Consider the following 26,310-nt stretch of genomic DNA (forward strand, 5'->3'; position numbering starts at 1 on the left):
AACATTTTTCAAATTCAAATATTTAAACCAAATCTGTCAAGACAGATCTAAAGAAGGGTTGGTGTTACAATGACAATACTAGCCTCTGTAAGAACACTGCCAAAGGTAGCGTAGCTGTGTAAAGGAAAAACATAATGGTAAAGCAGGCTTACTTCTCGAGACCTGAACAAGCTCAGTAACACTAAAAACTCCTGATGTTACAAAACTCTCCTGGAACTCTGGACCATCTGCAAAAATAAAACAGCAGCAGTTACACACTAAGAAAATAGATAAACTAAGGTAGTATTTATATAATTACACTTTGGATCTTGATGTTTAATTAAACAGCTATACCTACAGTCAGGTCCATAAATATTGGGACATCGACACAATTCTAACATTTTTGGCTCTATACACAACCACAATGGATTCCAAATGAAACGAACAAGACATGCTTTAACTGCAGACTGTCAGCTTTTATTTGAGGGTATTTACATCCAAATCAGGTGAACAGTATAGGAATTATGACAGTTTGTATATGTGCCTCCCACTTCTTAAGGGACCAAAAGTAATGGGACAATTGGCTTCTCAGCTGTTCCATGGCCAGGTGTGTGTTATTCCCTCATTACCCCAATTACAATGAACAAATAAAAGGTCCAGAGTTCATTTCAAGTGTGCTGTTTGCTTTTTGAACCTGTTGCTGTCAACTGCCAGGATGAGATCCAAAGAGCTGTCACTACCAGTGAAGCAAGCCATCATTAGGCTGAAAAAACAAAACAAACCCATCAGAGAGATTGCAAAAACATCAGGCATGGCCAAAACAACTGTTTAGAACATTCCCAAAAAGAAGGAACGCACTGGTGAGCTCAGCAACACCAAAAAACTAGGAAGACCACGGGACACAGCTGTGGTGGATGACCAAAGAATCCTTTCCCTGGTGAAGAAAACACCCTTCACAACAGTTGGCCAGATCAAGAACACTCTCTAGGAGGCAGGTGTATGTGCGTCAGAGTCAACAATCAAGAGAAGACTCCACCAGTGTGAATACAGAGGGTTCACCACAAGATGTAAACCTTTGGTGAGCCCCAAAAACAGGCAGGCCAGATTAGAGTTTGCCAAACGACATCTGAAAAAGCCGTCGCAGTTCTGGAACAACATCCTATGGACAGATGAGACCAACATCAACTTGTACCAGAGTGATGGGAAGAGAAGAGTATGGAGAAGGAAAGGAACTGCTCATGATCCTAAGCATACCACCTCATCAGTGAAGCATTGTGGTGGAAGTGTCATGGCGTGGGCATGTATGGCTGCCAGTGGAACTGGTTCTCTTGTATTTATTGATGATGTGACTGCTGACAAAAGCAGCACAATGAATTCTGAAGTGTTTCGTGCAATATTATCTGCTCATATTCAGACAAATGCTTCAAAACTCATTGGACGGCGCTTCACAGTGCAGGTGGACAACGACCCAAAGCATACTGCAAAAGCAACCAAAGAGTTTTTGAAGGGAAAGAAGTGGACTGTTTTGCAATGGCCAAGTCAATCACCTGACCTGAATCCGATTGAGCATGTATTTCACTTGCTGAAGACAAAACTGAAGGGAAAATGCCCCAAGAACAAGCAGGAACTGAAGACTGCTGCAGTAGAGGCCTGGCAGAGCATCACCAGGGATGAAACCCGGCGTCTGGTGATGTCTATGTGTTCCAGACTTCAGGCTGTGATTGACTGTAAAGGATTTGCAACCAAGTATTAAAAAATGAATGTTTGATTTATGGTTCTTATTCTGTCCCATTACTTTTGGTCCCTCAAGAAGTGGGAGGCACATTTGCAAACTGTTGTCATTCCTACACCGTTCACCTGATTTGGATGTAAATACCCTCAAATAAAAGCTGATACTCTGCAGTTAAAGCATGTCTTGTTCGTTTCATTTGGAATCCATTGTGGTGGTGTATGGAGCCAAAAATGTTAGAATTGTGTCGATGTCCCAATATTTATGGACCTGACTGTAAATAGCTTATTTGGTCTTTGCAGTCCAAAGCAAAAATATAACTGATAGATTGGGTAGTTTTCTTAATTTATACAGGTCCATGTTTCCGCTTGTAATAAATATTAATAACAGCATTTAAAACTTGTAAATACAAGGCACAGCTCAGATTACTGCAGTCTGCCCAAAAATCTGAATCCTTGCAGATTTGTTGTTACTTTGTGTCTAAGAAGTCAACCCATGATCGAGCAAATTAGACTATTTATGTACAAGATATTTATTTTATCTGATTGTATTACCTGATAGAGACATATAGAGATATGTAAACAGATTAAAGAAAAATAAAGAAATATACTTTACATTACCCATGGTGGCAGTTCGACTGTCCTCCTGATCAGAACCCACACCAGTGCGACTGGGACTGCTGCTCTGCTCGGCCTCTGAAAGGAGAGAGCGAGAGTGAGACAGTGTTTGTGAATGAGACAGGGAACAGAACAAGATTTCAGCAATTTTAACAAGCAAAGTAGGTCAGCCAATATATTCTTTCTTATAGGAAAATATAAGAACAAGCATATTTAAATATTGTTAGTTCCATCCTCAAAAAAGTTTAAAGATGCAGTAAAAACACAGAATGGATATGTATATATGTTTTTTGTTGTTTGTTTGTTCTTAACTGACATGCTACTCCAAAACCAGCAGGGGGCAGGGCATAACTGCATATTTTGTGACTGAAAACCATTTTCACGGCAGATTTTCTTGATTTGTTCAATGTGTTAAATAAGATTACTCATGTTCATTTTCTATTTAGCAACACAACAGTTTTATTCAAATAAAACAGGCAAACAGGCATGTGATCACCATCCATCTTTTATAACCTGTTTATTAATAAAATTCACCATTTTGCATTTTTATTCATACATTAAATCTTTAATTTATTCTAACTCAATTATTATAACAATTTTCTTCATATTAGAAAGTACAGCATTTGTCATACATTAGAGTACAACATAAAAAAGTCTCTTAAGACTTGCAAAACATATCTGTTTAATGTTAAATGTTAATTTAATGTTTTTTTTCCCATTTGGGGACTAATGTTAAATTTCACACCAGTACAGGCTCTGACAATGATTAACGTGTGTTTGCATTTAAGACAAATTATTCAACACCTGTGGCTAACAGGTGAACACTGTTCTGACACTAATACCAAACTCACACATAGAGAATACAGAACGGCATTTTAAAGTGAGAAAAGTTAAACTTTCCATGATATCCTGAAATCATAAGAACAAATTTTGATATAATAGAAATCTAGAACAGAGAATCTTGAAAGAAAAAAGTTTTTTTTTCTTTACAACAAGATGCAAGATGCACCGTCACCATGTAGCAATCTCATATTTTATCTAATATTACCAGAGGTCTACTATATTTAAATGTATACATGAAAGTCAGCATGAACAACAATGTTGAAGTATGTAGTGCATACCTCTCTCTTGCACATAGTAAGCAAGGTAGAGGTCGAGCTCCTTGACAGAGACAGAGATGTGTCGAGGCTGGACACAGAGGACTGGATTGGAGCACTGGCCTCCTTTCACCAGCCGTTCGCCATCTGTGCTTTCCAGTGGGATTCCTTTAAAAAGGATAACCATCACCAGGTCTAATCTCCACACCTTGGAAAAACAAAACAAAAAAACCCCACTTATGTCTGAATAAAAACACGAGTCTCACTCTTGCTATGTTTAGTGTGAAACTGGTCCCCTGAATGGGCCAAGCATCCATCGATTTCCTTGACCGCTTAAGACACAGAGTTACCGACTATCAGAGACTGACAGGCAGGGTACATACAGGCTCCCATTTTATCACAGGGAGAACAGATTCGGAATTGTAACCAATTTAGAATCACTAATTAACCTTACAAGCATGTCTTTGGATTGTGTAAGGAAGCCATAATACCAAGAGAGAACCAATACAGGCACAGGCAATGAAGTAAACAGTTGGCTATAAATTTAGTATTTCCTAATTTTATTAAGCCAACCTCAGGGTTAACTAAAATTGTATTACAAGTTTCTTAAAGGCTATGATTTTGATTCGCTATTCTGCTTGACTGTCTCTGATTTTAGCGTCATATATCAAATACTTTTCAAGATATAAAATGGTCCATCAACCGACTTTCAGGCCTTTTTTTTTAGGCGTTGTTTGAACGGGAAGATCACAAAAACAATTAAAGATCAGAGCCTAAAAACTTCACTAGCTTTTCCTACCATTAAATTAATGATGATCAACAACTGGCAATCTAACTTTTTAACACATTGACTTGCTCTGACTTCATCTGTTATTAGACTCAACTGGCTTCTTTGAAAATGGAAATGAACCCACCCACCACTTTAATCCCACTCTACATCTTGTTCTGATTTATGGTGTAAAGACTGTACATTTAACAGTATTCCCTGAAAACCCTCTTTTGTATGATCATTTCTTAACAACGTTTACGTTTAAGATCAATGATTACACATGGGCGATACAATTCATTACAATATAAAAATAAACAAAAAAAAGGTGTAACTAAATTTAAGGACGTACGGGGAGAGGTGGAACAGAGGGTTCAGGGGCACGGACAGTATGGTGACGGTATATTGACTTTATAAGACATTTTCTTAACTGAAAATCAGATTCTTTAAAAAGTAGAAAGGTTATAATGTTTAACCACCAATTTTCAGTTGTTTGACCTCCTTTAATTAGGCAAGGCAAGTTTATTTATATAGCACAATTCAACAGCAAGGTGATTCAAAGTGCTTTACAGACACATAAAACAAACCTCCCTGTCTAAGTCTGGTTCTGCTGAAGGTCACTGTTGTTAGTTCATATATTTTTCTTGCTAGCCTCATATTTGATGTAAAATCCTGAAAAACAAAAACCTGATGCAACCTTGTATTGTCACAAAAACTTTTTTAATGAAAAAGTCATGGAAAATAGCATTCATAAGACAAGGAAATCAGCTGTTAAACCCACTCACAGCAGCGATTGTGCAGTTCAGGCAGAAACAAGCCAGCTACAAGTACAAACAGTAGGTAAATAAACTTACCTTCGACTGCAAAGTTGATGTCACTGCTAGTCTGAGTTAGACTGAGTTAGTTTAATTAATTAAAAACTGCTTGATATTTCACATCTTTGACAGCAATTTTAGTCTGGGATTAGAAAAACTATCTGTATTTCTATCTCTTCAGCCAAAAGAAAATACAAACCAACTTTTTAATTTACCTTGTCAGCTTGTCGGAGACAGTCTATGCGTCTCATTTTGCCTTTCTGGTCAGGGTTTGACAAGACACAACATGCAGCTTTCTTCCCGGTGATTGATAGGACAAAGTCTTCCCTGCATTCAGGTCTAATATCCTTTCTTAGCTTAGCCAAAAGACGACTGGCCCACTTTTGTTTCACCTAGGAACAGAATAAGAAACAGAAACTCTAACTGAATAAGTCAGCTTTGTTCTAGCATATTCTTAGTGTAATTGGGGAAAATTCAATATAATATGGGTATGATATATAACATTGATTGATAAATATAAAAATCTGACTACTGTAATTCAATATTATCAGCGTGTCCTGAAAACTCCCCACTGTCACCAGTAAGTGCTTGCTCATAGGGGGTCGTCTGATTGTTGTGATTTTTGTTTTCTGTTTTCTTTGTGTTATTGCAGGGTCTTTACCTTACAATATAAAGCACCTTGAGGCAACTGTTGTGTGATTTGGAGTTAAAATTATTAGAATTTAAAAAAAATAAACTTTTTAAAATAAAAAAAGTAGTGCTTATTTCAGTTATCCAATATACTTCATAGTTATACCACCTCTGCCTTCTCCCCAAGTAGTTCATCTTTGACAGCTCTCTCTTCTTCTTTAGTCATCCTCTTCTCATGTTTTTTGAAGTACTTCCTTTTCCTGGCCTGGAGGTTAAACCACGTGTAGGCAAAGGCACGAACCTGGGGCAGCAGAGCCTCAATGAACGGATGGAACTCATCCTGGATGATAGAGACACACAGTACAGACTCAGTAATCAGTAACTAAACCACTAAAACTCAAACACAAAGAGTAGGACATGTAGCTTTGGATACTAACGATATACTGGTAATGAAACCTTTAACAATGAATCTGGTTCTTGAATATTTTGCCTACATTGTTTAGATTTGACTTGTGCATCAGCAGCAAGACAGAACACTGACATTTTACACATCTGGATAAGACGCACATACTAACAGTCTCTATGATATATAAGCTAATTTTATATGAAAAAAGAAGGAAGATAATATTGTTTTCTGAGAAATTAAGTGTATCAGATGTAGACATATACTAAGTGCTATTAAAAAGTTAAGAGATCCTATTTCACATGAACAGAATGGCAGTTAGGTACATTGCAACAGTCAGTCTACAGCAATATCCCAGAGCACAAGCAGCACACTTCACAGCAGAAGACTCTGCACTCTCCAAGTCATGTCAGTTCAAGACAAGGGATAGCTACAGATGATAACATTGTACTGATACCAGTACCACAGATGACCTAGCCTACAGGTCTGGTTCTTCTTTAACAGCCTTACTGCTTTCTGTTCAATGTATCAGAGAGCAGTAATTATTTTTTTAAGGTAAAAAAAATAGATGTTTTCAGGAACAATGTAACTGTTCCGAATCTTGCTACAGTGGAAAAACAGGGTCAAAAAAGAGCATGCATGAGACTTGTGTGAAACAGCTCCACTGTTTTGAATGTAACCAGAATAGAAATAATTAATAAAAATAAAAATGAATAAAAATAATGGGACACCAAATTCCCATTCAGAAACAGCAAAGATGGCATTGTCCCCACCCATACCTTAAAGAGTCAAACTACAGCATCAAGAATTAAGAATTAAAAAAATGTTCCATAGTGTTTAGAGCAGTCTCAAGCCTGAGCTTTTGACTCAGAATGATCTCTTTTAAATACACTAAACATTTTATTTGAAACTTTGGTCATGTGTCATTGTAACAGTGTATTTCTGGCAATTTAGGAAAAAGCATAATGGCTCCACTTCAATTTAAATACTTAGAAAAAGAATGTTTTCCATATCTACACATTTCAAAGCTATTCACTCTAAACTAATACAGACTTGTAGGGGTAACCATGTAACTCTTGGAATGCACACAATGGTAAAAGTGGCCAATCATTCCAAATTTTGGAACAAAAGTTGGCACTGTAATTACTAGTAAATTTCCACAAAGTGTATTTCTCACTGCTAAATGTAAAATGCGCTTGCTCAGATCTGGACTGCACGGAAGTTATTGGCCTACATAGTCCTTTAGAGTTACTCTGTCTCTGTGTGGCTATGATGTAGATCATTATGATCATCACACCTTGCTAAGACAGCAGCACGCCATGCTACCATCATAAACACAAATAATACAACTCAGCAAGTAGGACACTCACACTAGGTCTTCCACAAGTGAACATTTCATTTTAATGGAAAGAGACAGAATTTCTACCAAAAATTCAGAAAACAAACACATTAACCTCCTAAGACCCGAACTCTTCTACGGCATGCCGTTTTAATTTCTCTTTGATATTTGGGCTGATTGGGGCCCGGTGAATGTAAAAACAAAGAATTACCAGATTTTTTTTTTTACCTGATTTTTGTTTCTAAGAAAAATGAGAGCCACATATGAGGATATTCATTTAAAATTTCGATAGAACAGTAGCAGTATAATGTCCTCGTAAGTGGATATCAGGCCCTTGTAGAGCTAAATTGAGTATTTTGGTCTAAATAACCCAAAATGTGATGTCCACATATGTGGAATGTGGACGCCAGGTCCTAGGAGGTTAAATAAAAATTATAAATTGAGTTTCAGATCATTGAGTGAAAAAAGCATTTTTTCCCTTACAACCCAGCCAGCATTCTGGCATCCAAAGATTGTCTGTGTGCCACATGCAGTCAATTAAATTTTACTTATATAGCGCCAAATAACAACAACACTTGCCTCAAAGTGCTTTATATTGTAAGGTAACGACCCTACAGTAATACAAGAAAAAGAGAGAAAACCCCCAACAAGCTCTTTGTGGGAAAGAAAAACTCCCTTTAAACAGGAAGAAACCTTCAGCAGAAACAGGCTCAGGGATCTGGCAGTGAGCAGATGAAGACAGGACAAAAACATGCGATGAAAGAGAGCCAGATATTAATAATAACTAATAATTAAATGCAGAGAGGTGTATGAACACACAGTGAGTGAAAAAAAGGTGACTGAAGAAGAAAAACTCAATTATTCATGGAAGCCCTCAGCAGCCTACATCTATTGCAGCATAACTAAGGGAGGACTCAGAGTCACCTGATCCTACTCTAACTATATCATTTAGCAAAAAGGAAAGTTTGAAGCCTGATCTTAAAAGTAGAGATAGTGTCTGTCTCCCAAATCCAAACTGGGAGCTGGTTCCAAAGAAGAGGTGCCTGAAAACTGAAGGCTCTGCCTCCCATTCTACTTTTAAATACTCTAGGAACAAGTAAGCCTTCAGTCTATGAGAGAAGTGCTCTAATGGGGTGATACGGTACTATAAGGTTTTTAAGATAAGATAAGGCATAATTATTCAAGACCTTGTATCAATAACAGATACTCCTAGTTTCAACTCATTATGTGAATAAAGCACACCTCTCCGCAGAATCAATTTCTTCCACTCCAAACGATCCACCACTATGAGCAAGACAAGGGCTGTCAAAGGACATCAGGAGGAAAACTGTTGATGTGCACAAGGCTGGAATGAGCTAAAAGAGCAACTACAAGAAACGTGGTGAAAAGATGACAGCTGCTGGTGCAATTCTTTGAAAATTGAAAAAATATCAAATCACTCAATTTGGAGTTTCATGGAAGATCTGGCCTCATGGGTGAGGATGATCATGAGGCATGGAAGAAAGCACTGCAGTCAGATAAAACCAAAATCGAACTTTCTGACCTTAACTTGACCCGCCACTTTTAGAGGAAGAGAAATGCTAAGCATGACCCAAGGAACACTAAACATTTTTGTGCTAAGAGTACGAGAAGACCAGCGGGAGAGACCTTTGAACAGGACCATGTACTATAAATTTTTGGACGAGAACCTTCTTCCCTCAGCCAGAACAGTTAAGATGGGTCATGGACCAGTCTTGACAATGACCAAAAACACACAAAAGGCTAAAGATGAAGCACACTAAAGTCATACCTCGGCCAGGCATAGCCTGTCTCTACACCTCAGTCCTATAGAAAATCTGTGGAGGAAGCTGAAGTTTCAAATTTCCAAGCAGCAGCCAAGAAACCTGAAAGATTTAGAGAGATTCTGTAAAGTGGAGTCGGTCAGAATCCCTCCTGAGATGTCTGTAAACCTGGTGACCAATTACAAGAAACTTCGTACTGGTGTCCTTGCCAGCAACTTCTCAACCAAGTACTCAGTGAGTATTAGGCCTTTATAACTATACAGCATCAACAATATGGTCAGGTCTTGGGGGTCCAGGGGTGCCAGCAAGGTCACTGTGTCCACCCAGCTGTATTCTGCTGATACATTAATTCCTAAAATTTGATCATGAAAGACTTAAACACCACTACTGCCAATAAGTTACTGCAGTGCAACCTCAGTTTAATTGTCTAATTCACAGTAGTTTAGTCCTTCTGCACCAATCGTAGTAACCAGCATGACTGAGGAGAACACTAAGCAGTTGACCCTAATGTGCAGAGTTTGCACAGTACCAGCATGTCTATTTGAAACTAAAAAGAGGTCATTTAATCTGGTGTGGCTAATTTCAAAGCATGACACCAATCAAAAATGTAAAAAAAAAAAAAAAAAAAAAAGGAAATATGTTGAGGATTTTGTGCACTCACAAAGAGCTGTCCCTAATGTGTTGCGATTTCATTGATTTACTTCAGTGCTTAGAGAAAATGTCTGTTGTCTGCCTCCTGCTTTGCCTATAAGGCTGATATTTTTGCACTTTTGTAACTGTGTGTACATTTCACCATGACTGTAGTTTGTATAAATCATTTTATCCTTTTTTGGCTTTTTATTGTATACCAAAGTGACTTGATACCAAGGAATCATGTCTGTGAAGGTTCTCAGTGACACCTTGATACCAAGGCATTCCTAAATGCCAAATGGTTTGCTGTAGTTAATCCAGATTGCTCAAAGACAACACAAAGTTGCAAAATTATTGCTATTATTAAATTCAAATTTATAGTTAGGTCCATGAGATTTTGGACGCATTCAAGCTCACATTAATTTGACAAAAGTTACATTATTCCATGTCCATGTAAGTTCTCAATCATCCAGGTCATGGTAATCTAAGGAGTTTGGAAAGAATGGCGACTGGCTTCTTCACTTCTAAAACCAAATGGTGCCGAGTCACAGGTATTTAAAACCCAGTGGGAGTTTCCCTTAAGAGGGTCATTAAACCAACTATTGATCATGTCCCTCATCACATGAGCCAAGGTGTCAAAAAGGGTGTGGATCATTATTAGCAGAGGTTTCAGGTGAAACCATTGTGAGAACTTATGAGATGTGAGTGGCGCCTGAGAAGGGATCTCAAAACTGGATTGTAGGTGGCAGACAGTTTGTGTCCTTAGCCACCCCCTCTGTTCAAGGATGGTCGTTCACAGTGGACAGAGATGGCTCTCTTTCACTCCTCTTTCAAACCGACTGTCTCCTCTATCCAAAATGTGAACATTGGCATCCCTGAATAAGTGACCTTTAACCTTTAGATGCAGGTGTAAAGCTGAGTCTTGTCCTGCCAAGGTGGCTCTTCTATGTTTTGCCATGCGTGTATGGAGTGGCTGTTTGGTTTCTCCTCACTGTACTGCAGTTTTGTCCTCGGGATGAACCAGTTTTTGTATGAAGTAACTTAGGAGGTCATGCTTGTAGAAAATTCTCCTGAGTTTCTCTGATAAACCTGCTACATAATCGATGACCATGTTGTTTTGTTTGTCCTTCTGATTCTCCCTAGTTGGTGTGTGACCTTCTTTCCAGTTCATCTTTGCTGATTTGATGAAAGCCCATTTAGGATAACCAAATGTTTTAAGAGCTTTCTTTACATGTATGTTCTTTTCTTTCCCTTCTGCGCACAGCACAGTCCAGAAATGGCAAACTATTACCTTTGTCTCTTCCCTGGTGAACTTTATGTTTTTATCCACTGAGTTGATGCGAGCAGTGAAGGATTCAACTTCTTGGGCAGTGGCCAGGTGCTGTCCTTTTGAAAGAACCAAGAGCTTTACTTTCCACTTCCTCCATGTGAAGGTTGACTACAATGGATGGGAAGCCCATGACACATCCATGTTTTTCTCTGTATAAACCCTTGTTGTATTTAAAATATGCTGTGGTAAGGCCGAGATCTAACAGTTTGCAAATTTGTTTGGGGAAAAGCCGGTTCTGTTTTCTAAGGAGCTGTCTTGCTGTAGTCATTTCCTGACAGTTTCCACTACCTCAGTTGTAGGTATGCAAGTAAAGAGTGAGACCACATCAAAGGACACTATGGTTTCATCCAGATCCAGTGTAAGTTTCTGGACCTTGACGGTGAAGTCAGAGTTTCTGATGTGATGGATATTAAATTTGAAAGGCAGTTTTAAAATTATTATTGAATTGACAAACGAAACAAAAGTTATGTAAACCTACCTGGCCGCATGTAAAAAAAAAAATTGCCCGCTAAACCTAATAACTGGCTATGTCACCCTTGATTACAAAAACTGCAAATAAGCATTGCAATTACTCGCAATGACTCTTCCACATCACTATGGAAGAATTTGACCCACTCGTCTTCTGCAAAGACGAGTGGGTCAAGTGTTTTAATTCAGGCACATTAGAAGGTTTTCCAGTACGAAAGGCCCGCTTATGCTAATACCATCTCAATCTGATTTAAGCCTGGACTTTGACTAGGCCACTTTATTTTCACTCCATTTCATTTTGTTTTTTGAGCGACTTAGAAGTGAACTTGCTGGTGTGTGTGTTTTGGATCATTGTTCTGCTGCATAATTGTGTTGACGATCAGGGCCTGAACTAATGGCTGCTCCTTCAAGATTTCCTGGTAGAGAGCAGAATTTACAGTTTCATCAAGTACAGCAAGTCGTTAAGGTCGTGAAGAAGCAAAGCAACCCCAGACCATCACACTACCACCACCATCTTTGACTGTTGGTATGATGTTCTTATGTAAATGTACTGTGTTAGTTGATGCTGTTAGTTGACTGAACAAAAATGGGGTTAGTTTCCTTGGATGTTTTACCTTCAGGGTTAGATACTCTGAGCTTAATTAACAGTTTCCTTTTTATGTGTAGCATGATTGATGACATCACTACTATGATGTCTACAATCTAGAATGACGAATTTGCAGTTTTCTAAATGATTTTGTTTTAAGCCCTACTGAACAGCTTATGATGAAGCTGGTGTTAAGCAATTGCGTTTAAAGTTCCTCTGTGTTCATGCTATGAAATACAGCATCATTCTCTGAGGAGGTGCAGCATGTGTCAGGATACAGTTAGCATGGGTTTGAGTACTTTTTTGAATGTTCCTAATTCAAAACAGCAGCCACAGCTTTATCAGTAGATGTCAGACAGACATCAAATTAAATCCACTCCCCATCTCTCTATATAATTAACAAAACATCAAAAAACTGTCTTAGAGAGCTGTTTACAAGTTTACTGTGAAATGATTTCCTGACTCAATATACAGTGTGTGTGTGTGTGTGTGTGTGTGTGTGTGTGTGTGTGTGTGTGTGTGTGTGTATTGTAATAATTTAACTTAATGTTGGCTGCTTGCAAGAAATAAAAATGAATTCATATTATGAGTTTAATTATATATATATATATATATATATATAATTATACAAACTTAATCCATCACTTAACCCAGCTGTCTTGGCAAACTCTAGGCCAGTCTCCAACCTTCCTTTCATCTCAAAAATTCTTAAAACTATCAATAAAACTGAAAAACATGCTTACCTAGGGTGGATTATTGGAATTCGTTATTATAAGGCTGTCATAACAACACCTGAAAAGCCCTCAGTTGATCCAAAATGCTGCGGGAAAAGTTCTGTACTTCTTCATATTTCTCCAATAGTTGCATCGTTCCATAGTTTTACTGTTAAATCTAAAATTAAATTTAAAATCATTCTCCTCATATACAAGGTCTTGAATAATTAGATCATATCTCATCTTAAAGACCTCATAGTACCATATCACCCCATGAGAGCACTTCACTCTCAGACTGCAGGCTTACTTGTGGTTCCTAGAGTATTTAAAAGTAGAATGGGAGGCAGAGCCTTCAGCTTCGAGGCCCCTCAGACAACCTCTCTACTTGTAAGATTAGGCTTAAAACGTTTCTTTTTGTGAAAGCATATAGTTAGGGATCCTCCGCTGCTGGGTGTGTTGCCATGATGCACTGAGTGTTTCTTCTTCTTTTGACACTCACTATTCATTTTTAAGCCACTTTGTATTTAATCATTAGTTATTATTAATCTCTGGATCTCTTCCACACTATATCTTTTGTTCTGTCTTCTTCCCCTTCCCTTCCAACCGGTCATGGCAGTTGGCTGCTCTTCCCTGAGCAGGGTTCTGGCAGGAGTTTCTTACTCTTAAGGGAGATTTTCCTTCCCACTTTCACTAAGTGCTTGTTCATAGGGGGTTGTTTTATTGTTGGTGTTTTCTCTGTATTTTTGTAGGATCTTTACCTGGCAATATTAAGTACCTTGATGCGACAGCTGCTGTTTTTAGTGCTATGTAAATAAAATAAAACTGAATCTCTGTCTGATTTCCACACATAGCAGGCAGCATTAGACAGCGCAGTTTTATGGAAATATAGAATTTTTGAAGAGTTAAACACACCTCCTGCGTTTGTAGAGTGCATTGACTGGTCACTAAAACTAGAAAGATGCTATGTAAAAAGTATCACAATCCTTCCTGATTCCTTTTGTTTTTGCATATTTGTCACAGTCACATATTTCACATCATCAAACAAATTTGAATATTAGACAAAGATAACCTGAGTAAATAAAAATTTTCATTTATTAAACAAAAAAGTTATCCAAACCTATGCTATACAAAAAAGTAATTGCCCCCTAAACCTAGTAAGTGGTTGTGGCAGCATTCAGAAGTGAACTAGCCTGAGTTTTAAGGCTTGAACTACTGGCCAGACATTTTCCTTCATGGATTTCTGGTAGAGAGCAGAATTTGCGGTTTCATCAACTGCAGCAAGCAGCAAAGCAACCGAAGACCATCATACTACCATCACTATACCAACAGGCTTCTGCTGATATGAGGTTCTTTTTATGAAAGGCTGTTAGTTTTATGCCAAATAGTTTTCCAAAGGTCTTGGGGATCATCAAGGTTTTTGGCAAATGTAAGATGAGTCTTTGTGCTCTTTTTGGTCAGCAGTGTATTTCCCCTTGAAACTCTTCCATGCCATTTTTGTCAAGTCTATTTCTTACTTAAGTTTCTTATCACAAAACCTGATCTTAACTGAGGTTATCTGTGATTAATCTTTTAATTTTATTTTTTTTTATTTGGAAAGCTAAGTTCAATTTCACTAACCACACTCAGGGCTGATTCTTCCAGACCTGCTGAATCAATAAGTCACTTAAATAGAACCTTTCTGAAAAAGTGTAGTAGGCTAAAAGAGCTCAAAAAGCAACACATCATGCCACAGTCTAAATAAACAGATGGGAAACGAAGTCACTGACATCTAATAGTCTAGAAAGAGTTGCAAAGCCATTTCTAAAGCTTAAAACATGAAGAAAAAAAACACGAAAAACATCCTGCTGATCTCCAAGACGTTTGGGAAAATGTTCTGTGGACTGATGGGACAAATGCTGAACTTCAGGGAAAGTTTGATTCCTATTACATCTGTCATAAAACTAACACGGCATTTCACAAAAACAACATACCGTGGTCAGACATGGTGCAGGTTTGTGCGCTGAAGCTCAACTGCATTTGGGTTATGCAGCAGGAGAATAAGCCAAAACACATCAACAAGCCCACCTGTGAATAGCTCAAAAAAGATGAAAAAATGAAGGTTTTGAAGTTGTCTAGTTAAAGTCCACAATCAAACCTGATTGTGATGCTTTGGGAGTTTAAACAGGACGTTCATACTGAAAAATCTTTGCACTTATTGCTGCCAAAGGTGCCACAACCAGTTATTAGATTTAGGACACAATTAGTCTTTCACACAAACCCAGATAGGTTAGGATAACTCTGTTTGCTTAATAAATGAAATCCTTATTTAAAAAATGCATTGTGTATTTACTCAAGTTATCTTTGATAATCTGGAAGATGCAAGTGTGAAAAATATGGAAAACACTAAGAATCAGGAAGCAGCAATTAAAATGCAATTTTTAAACTTTGTTGTTAAAAAAGTTTTTTTTTCCAGAAATGATACCACTGATATGTAAACTACTCTCGTCCACAGATACTGGGAAAACGCTTGAGCACAGATACACACTTGCAGATGCACACACAAGTATATGAAGGCAGACAAATCTCAAAAAGTTACTGTAGAGAAACTGAAGTCTGTTAACCAGTAACTTCAATGCATTCCAGCTACAAAACCCATGTTAATTCCAGCCCCTGATCAGCAGGTTTGCTGCAGTCTGCAGGATTTGTTTCAGCCTTCACATATGTGCCTGCTTTTGATCAAACCCGAATTTATATTGCGACACTGTTTGACTGAAGATGTCAGTCACCAAACAGTGTTAGGTCACATATAACCAGGACTGTCAAATCAACAAAGGCTGTCTAGACTAAAGCCTCCTTTTAAAGTGGGAAAGCTTTCCTTTAACAGCTGAAGTGTAACAACTGTGGTGTCGCTTTACCTGAGACAGCGAGAGGGACGAAAACATCATTTTGACGAGATGGAGCAGAATCACAGCAGGCTGCGCGTTAACATAAACATTTAAATCCTCATAGCGTACTTATTTGTTTTTGGAGATATCTGTATGTTCTTCCATGTCGGGATTCAGTTAAGCAGCGATCCCTCTGGGCGGGAGAAAACGCTGCATTTCCTGGGCTGTTAAAATGGGCTTTTTCAAAGAATCCACATATGAGAGCGAACGACTGCTGTGTCAACTCCAGAAACGATCACACGCCAGAAAAGTTTCGGCCCCGGAAAAATGTCCCGCGGGGGGAAAAAAAGAAAGTTGTTCGGAAAATATGGCCAGAGGTTTAACGGAACATGGGAGTTGTGTCATTTAGAGAGGGAAGGAGATGAGGGGGCGAAGAATAAAAGACAGAGAGCTGAAATGACGTTATGAATTCAGCCCATCCCAAACTATGAGCTTAAAGCTGCAGCTGCGCTCTCACTGCCCAGCTGCCCTATAACGCGCACAGCACTTTATCTCAATAACAGCTGCACCTCCGTCCTGCAGTCTTAAAAATCATGAATTCAAACTAGGTGTTCAAAGTCCTGACCGACTGCATTCTAGCGAAATGACGAAGCATTAAAAACCTGACCAAGGTTTATATTATAATTGGATATCTCATACACAAATCGGCACAATGGTTCCGCGATATACAGGCAAATGGTCAATTAGAGACACCAACACCGATAAGTGTCCTATTAATGTGTTAGTAATCCAACCATGTGCACCCAGAACCTTCTACAACGTACCCCATCACCTTAATAGGTGTTCAGCAATATCGTCAACAGGCACAGCATGTGTTTCACAGTATTTTCCTGCTTCTCAAACCATGTGAGTCATCCTGTCCTGTGGACACTTGGAAATATTTAATCACAGTAAAAGTGATTACTCAGAATAAGTTTGTTTGGCTTCACTCGACCCTCTAAGGTGACGGTTGACCAAACTTTCCAAACTGTGGCAGCAAGACTGAGTACTCTCAGGGTAGATAAACCTATTTCTGTTCCATTCTGCTTTAAATGTTGCATTGGTACATAGCACCTTTTAACCTTAGTGGTTAAACAAAGCACATTACAATGTTATTGTCCATTTTTCCACACTGAGACACAATAATGATGGCAGAGCTGGCATGCAAGAGAATGTCATGTGATAGCATTGTTGTGCCTACAATTAAACTGTATCCCATATTTCCTGCAATTACTAAGTACTTTATATTGAATTATATTGATAGTCATAATTATAAGTCAGGGTATTTACAAATGCTTTTATATACATTTATAAAATATCTGTTGGTTGAAACACATTCAACCAACAATAAGTTCCACTTATAGCCTATAATCATACATTTGTACTTTCATGATATATTTGTATAACACGCATGTGCTTCCTTTTCTACTCAGAATCCTTACTTTTGATATTTAAATATAGTTAGCTCATAATGATTGGTTTTAGTCGTTTAGAGTGGTACACAGTTTACAGTAGTCGTTTTCAGCACTGGATTTACAAGATGTGAATACCTTCACATAAAGTCCCAAGACACAAGAGTCGTGTACTGTGTGAGCAGGGGCATGCCATCTCAGTCGGTTGAATAGGCTAACGCTTTTCCTCAGGCAGACATTCCTCTGGGTCATGTACCGCATTTAGAGGGACTGATGAGGGGCAGCATCTGACTCTTTTCTACTCTTGAGCGGATTCTCGGATGTTTGCTCACCTTGCAAGTTGAACATGACTCTTTGAGTGTTTCCAACTGATGTGGTTCAAGAGGACTGCCTCCACTAACTGCATTTTTCCCTCCCTCTTTCAGGCAGCTCTCTGACTGGGCTGTAAGCCGGGGCAGGAGGCCCTCTGTCGGCCTGTCATTCTAACTCAGCCCGCTGGCTCTAACTGCGGCCATTTTCTGCTGACTAACACAAATGCCCAGAAACATCCACACATCCACAGACCGAGAGGAGGAGGCGGAGGAGGAGGAGGCTTGAGCTGAACTTCAACTTGGCCTTCCACCGTCCCGCGTGACGAGCGGAGCGGTGGCGGAGGGCCTGCTGCTGCACGCGCTTCAACAAAGCCCCTAGCTCAACAACTTTCACCCCCTACTCCACACTTGATACGCACACAGCAGAGCATATTTTCCGCTTAATCGGTCGAAGTCAGGGCCCGGAACCCATAGCCTGTGGGAAGAAGCCTGTGTAACGCTAATACGCCACGTTCAAAACTTCATTCAAAATTACAACAGTTAAAATAGTTTTTGTTTTATCGCTGGCCTAACTAACATTCCGTGTGTAACATGAAATCATTTCGTGTCTAAATACATTTTTGGCAAATTCGGTGCGCATAAAATACTCAGAAAGAGCTTTACGGCAACGAAATGTCCACTTTCATAATCGTAATTGCTGCTGGCTTCCGCCTTGCACTCAGCGTTTGATGGAAAACGTCAGCTGGATAAAAGGGCAACCCGACAGGCAAAGTTAAGATTTTATTGAAGGGTGGGCTTTAACGTGTATCATATGTGTGCCGAATTTAAGGATGGGCCCTGACAGTTCAACCTTGTTCCCACTTATGTTTTGACTGCGTGTAAATTTGTTGTCATGCGCAGGACAATTCATTTTGCCATATTTTGAATGTGATTTAGCGGGCAGAATCTCTCCAGGAAAACGCCAGGGATCGGACCGTGTTCAAATGCTGAAACAAACTAAAAGAAAAAATGAGAAATATAGACGCAGGCTTGCTGACATTAGGACGGAACTATCGCACCGCTTTCTGCTCCACTTTCAGCTGCGTAGCCTGCGTTACTCAGTCAACTCCTCGCATTGCGTCTTTTTCGGAAAACACGAAACAGCACACCAGTGGGAAGGGACACACTGCTACATTGTTGTACCGGAACAGGTTTTGTCCTACCATGTCGAAGCTGAGCCGCCACCGGGGAAAGTTAAAGCTGATATCAGTGCCTGCCCATCTCGCGCTGTCGTTCGTTACCATTCCATATTCATTTCTACCATTGTGCGCGTGCCAGCTGGAGTATAACCGCGGTGCTCGAGACCAGAAACGTCCCGCGTCAAGCTTCGGGCTCCACGGCAATAACCCCCCCACCACACGCGCGCGCGCGCGCGCGCACGCACACATACATATACACACACACCGCCTGGAAGGCTGCGGCAGAACAGAACAGTGTTACATTAACCTTCCACCTCTCTTCTGTTCAGCGTTCTCCTCGCTTCTGTCTTCCTCATATTAGCTCTTCTTCCTGATACTGTGAACCGTTTTATTCCTTCCTTTAGTTTTTTCACTTTTTCCTTTCTCACTTTGTTTGACTGCTTTGTCTTCATGTCTCTTCACCCTTTTTCTAAGATCGTAGATGAGCAGATTCAGTCCTTAGAGAGAATTAAGGGTGAGCCTTCATCTACAGTAGTCAGAAATCCTTTGCTTTATAAAGTCTAAATATTCACTTTCTGCCAAGTTTTGAGCTTCATTTGTCTTTTTTTCCCTTGGGACACACTCCATAAAGTGAAATGCAGTGCTTTTGAGACCAGAGCTGTGATTCTATTATTAGATTAAAAGCTGAACAATTAATGAATCCATCTGCTGTTGCTGCTGTTCTGCAGTTCCAATTAAACTACATAAACAGTGGTAACAATGTAAGCATGCGAAGATTTAACTGTGATCAGACAAGGCTCTCATGTCTGTAGCATGGTATCTTATGTTTTGACCTCTATGGATTCAGTCAATCTATTGCTGGTACTAAAAAACGCAAAAGAAATCTGAATCTTTTGGTACAACGTGCCGTATTTTATTCCTGTTAATGTTTGCCTTTGTTTAGCAGTCACTAAAAATAATAAATTAGTAATAATGCACATAGTAGCTTGTTACTTTGTGGAATCTTTATGTAGACTGAGGATATATACATATAGAAAGCATCAAAGTACTGATAGATCTGCTGCTGGTCACCAGATGTCGGATTTCCCATCTGGGTCCTGACAGTGTGCCTTTCTGGATGATCAACAATACGGACCAGTCATTAATAATCAGTCTATGACTTCACATTAAGCAGTCTGTGTGAACTGAATAACCACTAACAGCAAAACCAAAGCATTTCCCAAAGTGGGATGAATAAAGTATTTCTTTTATCTTTGTTATTAATTCAAAGCATCTTTCATTATGCATTCTTTTTTTGAAAAGAATGCATAATGATTTCAGTTCATTCATTCAGTCATGAATGCACTTTATTATAGAATGCACTAATACTAAACTTCCACTAACATGCACATTTCTCAAGTTTACAACACATTTGTTGCACACATGAATTAATGTTTTTTATACATGTTTTAATAATTATGCAAATATGTGTTATGTGATGGAAACATGAATTTACATAAATAAACTTAGAGGCATATAACTGCCTTTAAAGAGACATTTTGCTGGTTTGCAGAATGGTTGTGGATCCTAGCCCTCTTAGGCTCTTCCTGTGTCTGCATGGGTTTTATCCAGTTTCCTCTGGTTTCCTCCCACAGTCCAAAGGAATGCATGTTAGGTTAATTTGTTACCAATTAGTCTGGCTTCTTGTGTAAGGTGCTCTAAATGGTCAGGAAAATTAGAAATGTGTCATGCACATCATGCCACATCATGTGGTTTGCCTGTTTCGTCAGCATTCGGGTTCTTCTTCCAGGTTCCCTGTTACAATGTAACCCTTAAAACTTGGATTTCTAAAGATTCTATCTTTATGAAGCTACCTCTAAGCACAAAATGTGGGCTGGGAGGTGACCTTGGAAGCTTGCAATGAAAAGTTGGTTTTTGGTTTGTAGTTTTTTATTTGAGTAAGTGGTATCATAAATAAATTGCCCAACACAAATTGGCTAGGTGACTGGCTCTCTGATAATATTTTTGCCCCTTACAAATGAGAGAAAACTGTTTAGGCTGACCTTTTACAACACAACTAATATATTTTATCTAGGTGACTGACAATGCGACTTGTGTCTTTCGTCAGGGAAGCAAACTGTGTTATCAGTAAAGAAAAGAAAGAAAGGAAATGGAGAGAAAGTGAAGTGAGGCAAATCAGCTGTTAAAACAAAATGCAACTAACAAGTTTAGGTATGAACAGAAGTTAAATACAATGAGCCAGTGTCAGATGCGAAACGTAGCCATCAGAATAACCCAGCACAAATGAACACCATAAAACCCATCACTCAGAGAGAGTGAAACAGCATTAGTTCCATCTCCAAACCATATGACACAAGGTGAGCTCAGATAGTGGCAACTAAAGATAATCCCAAGCAATCATTTGAAGCAACAGCAGGGCAAGACTTTTTGAAGAAGCCAGTGTGTTGGATTTGAATCCTTTGGCTGACTGAGGCCTTTCTGTGTGGCGTTTGTATGTTCTCCCCATGCCTACGTGTGTTCTCTGGTTTTCTCCCACACTGCAAATGCATACAAGGGTTAGAGTAAGGCTGAGAAATGAAGGTTAAAATGTCATAAGATTTTAAACCGTGCAGACTTGTAGATATATACTTTTTTATTACATGTTGTATATGGCCAGTAATTACTGGCTACTCTAATGGCCACTACAGATTGTTGTGTACATTACAAGAAGGAAACACAGCCCACACAGACTGCTTATGTATAGGACTCAGAGTTCTAGTCAGTGCAGCTGTCTATAATGGATACATGCATTTTGATCCTCTTTGATTCTACTGAGTCTCATCTATGGTAACACATGGTGAGACAACACTTTGTAAACTGTAAAACTGCAACACTATGAATTATTATGCCGATCTATAGCAGCTTATACTCCTATACTCCTAATACCCTGTACTGCTAAAATCTATCCATACATTTTAGTACATCACAATAACACAGATTTTTGTGAAGTGTTGTCTTTGCACATCTTATGCATATTTCATGGTTCTTATTTTCATCATCACTTTACAAACTGTTAAACTACATAATTTAAAGCATATTTAAAATATTCTTTGCAGATTTTATATTCTTTTTCTCCTGTAGCTTTACTATATATCTTTTCTAATATGTTCTTTGACAATGGTTGCTCTCACTTTCCTATTTTTCATGTTTTTTGCATTATTATTCAGAATAAGAAACAGAATACTTTATTAATCTCCAAGGAAATTATGATTGATATGCACCAAAACTTGAGGACAAATTCCTTTTAGAATTGTCTTCAGTTGTCAGTAGAGACTCTGTAAGCTTCAAACAGCATCCACGTTAGGATCTGCTTTGTGTTTAAATAACTGATCTTCCCACATAACAGACTATTGGACCAAACGGGTATCATTATACTTGAGTGTGTCCTAGAAAGAAAAAAAAAAGAGTAGTTGCTGACTCAGCTTACTCCAATCTGCATAGTGCCCCCTGCTGGAGGCATACATGTTCACTCACACAGATGCATAAACTCACTGCCTGAAGGTCTTTTTACTTAAAGACCTTTACTTAAAAGTTGGTCATAGTGCTGAAATATGAATAGTAGTAACACAAAGCAGAGAGGAAAGGTAATCTTTCCATGATCCCTAGCAGTTTATAATTTCATGGAGTCAGCAGACAAAATTAGATGTTTTGGCCCCAGGCTGGATCTGCATGACTGCAGAGTGAGCAGGCACAGGATTGCAAATGGGTATGATTGGACTTGTTTTAATTGTCTGCCCACTATCACACTTGATGCCCAGTATCTTTTCTTGCTGTACATCTTTTATTCCCCCCACCTTGTATTGATTGATATTATTCTATCCCATGACTAATGTATGAAAAGCTTAAAGTCAAAGTTTTCATCATGGATAGAAGTCCTCTGAAATTTGACCACCTACAGTTCCATGACAGATGACTTATTCAAGTAGCAGTCGTCATTTTTACATTTCTGAAATGTTATATATTGCACTCTGGGATTGCTAACAGAAAGCAATATATGCCATGGCCACTTTCACCCCAAAGCGGCGACTGATTTCAGACACGTTAACCGGACTTGCTGAAACATGCTGAAATTGTTAACTGCTGTCTTCAAAGTCATGTGAATTATCATTACATTTCCCCCCTATCTTTTTTGTGTGTTTGTGTTGCTGCTAGAGGGCAGTGTTTACCTTTTCACTGTAAATCAAAGCAGCTGTGCTTTTTAGTGGGCACACTCTCCATCTAACCTTCTGGAGCTGTGTTTAGGAAGGCTATCTAATGCCTCTCTTAGCATCCAGGGGACAGATGTTGGGGAATTCATTATCTGCTTTAAGACTGCTCAGCTGGACTTTCAATGCCCAGAACCTCTGTCCAGCATACTGGACAGCTACTATCAGCACTTTTTTTCTGTAAATGTCAGGTAAGCTATAAACATGTAGAAATCCTGGATGACTCCCTCAAAATACAAACCGCAACAATGAGAAGACAAGTGTTGTTAGAGATCAACTTTTAAGCAAACAAGCTTGGTTGATAGTGGTGGTTTGGGGTTAAAGGTCGTTGTCACCACTGGTAGGATGATACCAGGACCCTACAGAAGTTGCACTGGCTGTCCAACTCTTCTAGGTTGGCAGTATGTATCATTGACAGAAGGTTTGCTGTGTCTTTCAGCACAGTCTCAAGAGCATGGAGGATATTCTGGGACATAGGCATACATGTGACAGACATGAAAGGGCTATAGAGTAGCTGTGGAGAATGTTATGTTGCCTGTAACATCGTTCAGTATGAGCGATTTGGTGATGGGTCAGTGACGGTCTGGGGAGGAAATATCCCCAAAAACACACCCTCCAACCACACACACCCATATTTTGTTTTCAAACTCCATTGCGGTTTATTTCACACCTCAAACATTTAGTAAACAATTAAGCAAATACAAGTGATCTTCAATAAATTACAGGTAGTAATAAAATACACTACTAAGTCTTTTACGCTACGTGCACACCTGCACATGTATTTTTGAAAACGCAGCTGTTTCTATGCATTTGGGCCTTTCGTCCACACGTAAACGGCGTTCTGAATCACCGAAAACTGCGATTTCTTAAAACTCCTTTTTTGCGTTTACGTGTGGACGAGGAATACGGAGTTCGTCACGCAACGTCAAAGGTATGTGGCCTTTTTCACGTCACGCAGTGCGCCATGTTATTGTTTACATGAGATGAATTGCAGAATGGCAGATAGAGACAAAATACTGTTACTGTTAATCTGACTATCTGCAGTTTTTACACGCTTACATATACACATGTAGTTACTGTCCCTCTATTTAGAAAGGCAGAGGCATCACGGTGTAATTATTTTACGTGTAGTTGTTTTTTTCCTGTGTAATAATATTCAACATTGCTATCAATACATTTTTCAAAAAATGCCTCTCTGTGCAAAATGGGTTCAAAAACATAAACAACTGTGGGATACTGTTTGTCTGTGATTTGAACTGAGGGAACAAATCGTGGTAGGAACGGCCTGATATTATTTGTATCCCACTGTAACTTTACTGTATAAAGAAGAAACATCTCCAAAATGTCAGGAGTAGTTAGTTATTACAACGAGTGTTTGTGAACTAAAAATCAAGAATGTGGGATACTGTTTGCCCGTGATTTGAACAGCCCAGCGCGTGCTCCCGACGCAGGGAAAACCAATTCTGCAGTCTTTGGCTTAGAATGAAGTTGGTTTGGAAACATATTCAGCGATGCTTCATCTCCTGCCTTGCGTTTGTGTGGGAGCCCCGTCAAAAACCTGTCAATTATGCTAGCAGCGTCCAAGTGTCCCCCCCCCCCCCCCCCCCCCTTTTCATACTGCGCCCCCCCCTGCAATGGCTCTGCGCCTTCCCTAGGGGCGGGCCCCACACTTTGGGAAGCTCTGGGCTAGGCAATGGCACCCTGACTGTCATTAGGTATTGACATGAAATCCTTGGACCTGCTGGGATGAAGTGGGCAGGATGTGAGATAATGAGACTACTAAAGAGAGTGAAGAATACATGTGGCATAGTAGTAAATATGTTAGAGGGTCAACCAAGGCAACTGCAGCCTGGAAAGTCTGCTGACTCGCCATCAGCTTCAAAGTTATCTGCAACCTGACACAGATTAGTATTAGAAAATCACTGTATTCTAAAAAGGTTGGGACACTATGTAAAAAGTAAATAAAATTAGAGTTGAGTTTGTAAATGCAAGCTATAATGACACTCTTTTTTAAGGCCCACAATCGTAAAATGTCTGTTTATCAGTGATGAAAGGTAAACTAAAGTAAATCAAACCGTCTATTAGTTATAACTGCTTATTCTCCACAGGGTGATGAGTGTGTGTGTGTGTGTGTGTGTGTGTGTGTGTGTGTGTGTGTGTGTGTGTGTGTGTGTGTGTGTGTGTGTGTGTGTTGGATATTTTCCCAGTGATGATCCTGGAAGCATGTTTTTTTCCTTTTGGTTCATCTGTTTGTTGAACCTTGTGTATGTCTTGTCATTGTAGCTCTTGTTCCTGCATCTTTGATATCCACCATCATGTGTCTGGCTACTAGTCTGTGTACAGATGACTGTGACTGTGGGTTCCTTGTTTTGGCTTGTGGCTAATACTCTTCTTCACTGCTGTCATCTAGTAAAGGGCTATCCAACTGCTCTTCAGCCAGGTTAAGTTTTGAAGTCCTGGTACTATTGGGTGTTCTTAGCTGGTCAGTGGAGCACTTTACTGTCAGACTTGTATTGGATCCGAGCATTTGTGATGGCAACATCAACGAAATGACTGATGACACCTATCATACATTTCTTTGTTCAGCATTCGGTCACACAGAAACCTGGACATGAGCCTTCTGCTACAAATATCTTCTGGAGCTTTCCCAGACACAGTCGAAGCCATCAGTACTGGTATAGTGTAATGTTAAATGGGCTGGTTCTTGTATAGCACTTTTCTACTCTATCTGAGCACTCAAAGCACTTTTACACACTTACACCAACACAAGTGCTTTCTATCTAGCATTCGCACGCATTCATACTCTGATTGATGCATCGGAGGGCAACTTGGTTGCCCAAGGATATTGGCTGACAGTCCAGTCTGTCTTATGGCCTCATGGTCTTATGTTTTATGATCATAAGCTAGTTTGCTTGCAGTGAGCAAGCTGTCAAACTATTTGGTGAATGATGGGTCAAGCCTCCTCCAGACAATCATTAGAAATGCTCCCCTACCCTCTTTTCGTAGCTGCTTATCTCCTCTCAGCTAGCATGGCTTTGGTACTTGGTTCTTCAATGTAGTTCCAATTGCTAGAAGACCCTTTGCGAACAAAGTATCCACGATATGCAAGTTCCTGTCTGAACAGATTTAATCAATTGCAAGACAACTCCTAATCTTTTTTCCTTGAATGCATTTTTCCTTGGTACACAAGGAGAACAAAGACTTTTAGGCCAGTAGGGTTTGGCTTACGAGAGGCGAGGTACACCCAGGACAGGTCACTAGTTTATCACAGGGCTAACACAACCATTCACACTCACATTCACACCTATGGCCAATTTAGAATCATCAATTAACTGTTCTGTTAATCTGTACATCAGTGAGCATCATATATAAACACACA

At 39.3% G+C, this 26,310-nt stretch overlaps 1 protein-coding gene across 3 annotated transcripts in view; it reads right to left on the bottom strand.

The window, feature by feature from the left end:
- nfic (nuclear factor I/C) overlaps positions 1-26,310 on the bottom strand; it is a 52,891-nt gene that overhangs the window by 21,352 nt on the left and 5,229 nt on the right. Inside the window, exons 1-6 of one of the 3 annotated variants that reach the window (XM_063460663.1) lie at positions 18,712-19,187; positions 5,803-5,973; positions 5,219-5,395; positions 3,447-3,630; positions 2,329-2,403; positions 153-227 (exon numbers count right to left, since the gene is read on the bottom strand). In XM_063460663.1, coding sequence (XP_063316733.1) covers positions 153-227; positions 2,329-2,403; positions 3,447-3,630; positions 5,219-5,395; positions 5,803-5,973; positions 18,712-18,936 — 907 coding nt within the window. In that variant the 5' untranslated portion in view covers positions 18,937-19,187. Of the gene's footprint in view, positions 1-152; positions 228-2,328; positions 2,404-3,446; positions 3,631-5,218; positions 5,396-5,802; positions 5,974-15,777; positions 16,141-18,711; positions 19,188-26,310 lie in introns of those variants that run through there. The other 2 variants (XM_063460666.1, XM_063460664.1) reach the window with 2 other exon arrangements.

Source organism: Pelmatolapia mariae, linkage group LG17, assembly GCF_036321145.2.
Source record: "Pelmatolapia mariae isolate MD_Pm_ZW linkage group LG17, Pm_UMD_F_2, whole genome shotgun sequence".
Taxonomy (NCBI): Eukaryota; Metazoa; Chordata; class Actinopteri; order Cichliformes; family Cichlidae; genus Pelmatolapia; species Pelmatolapia mariae.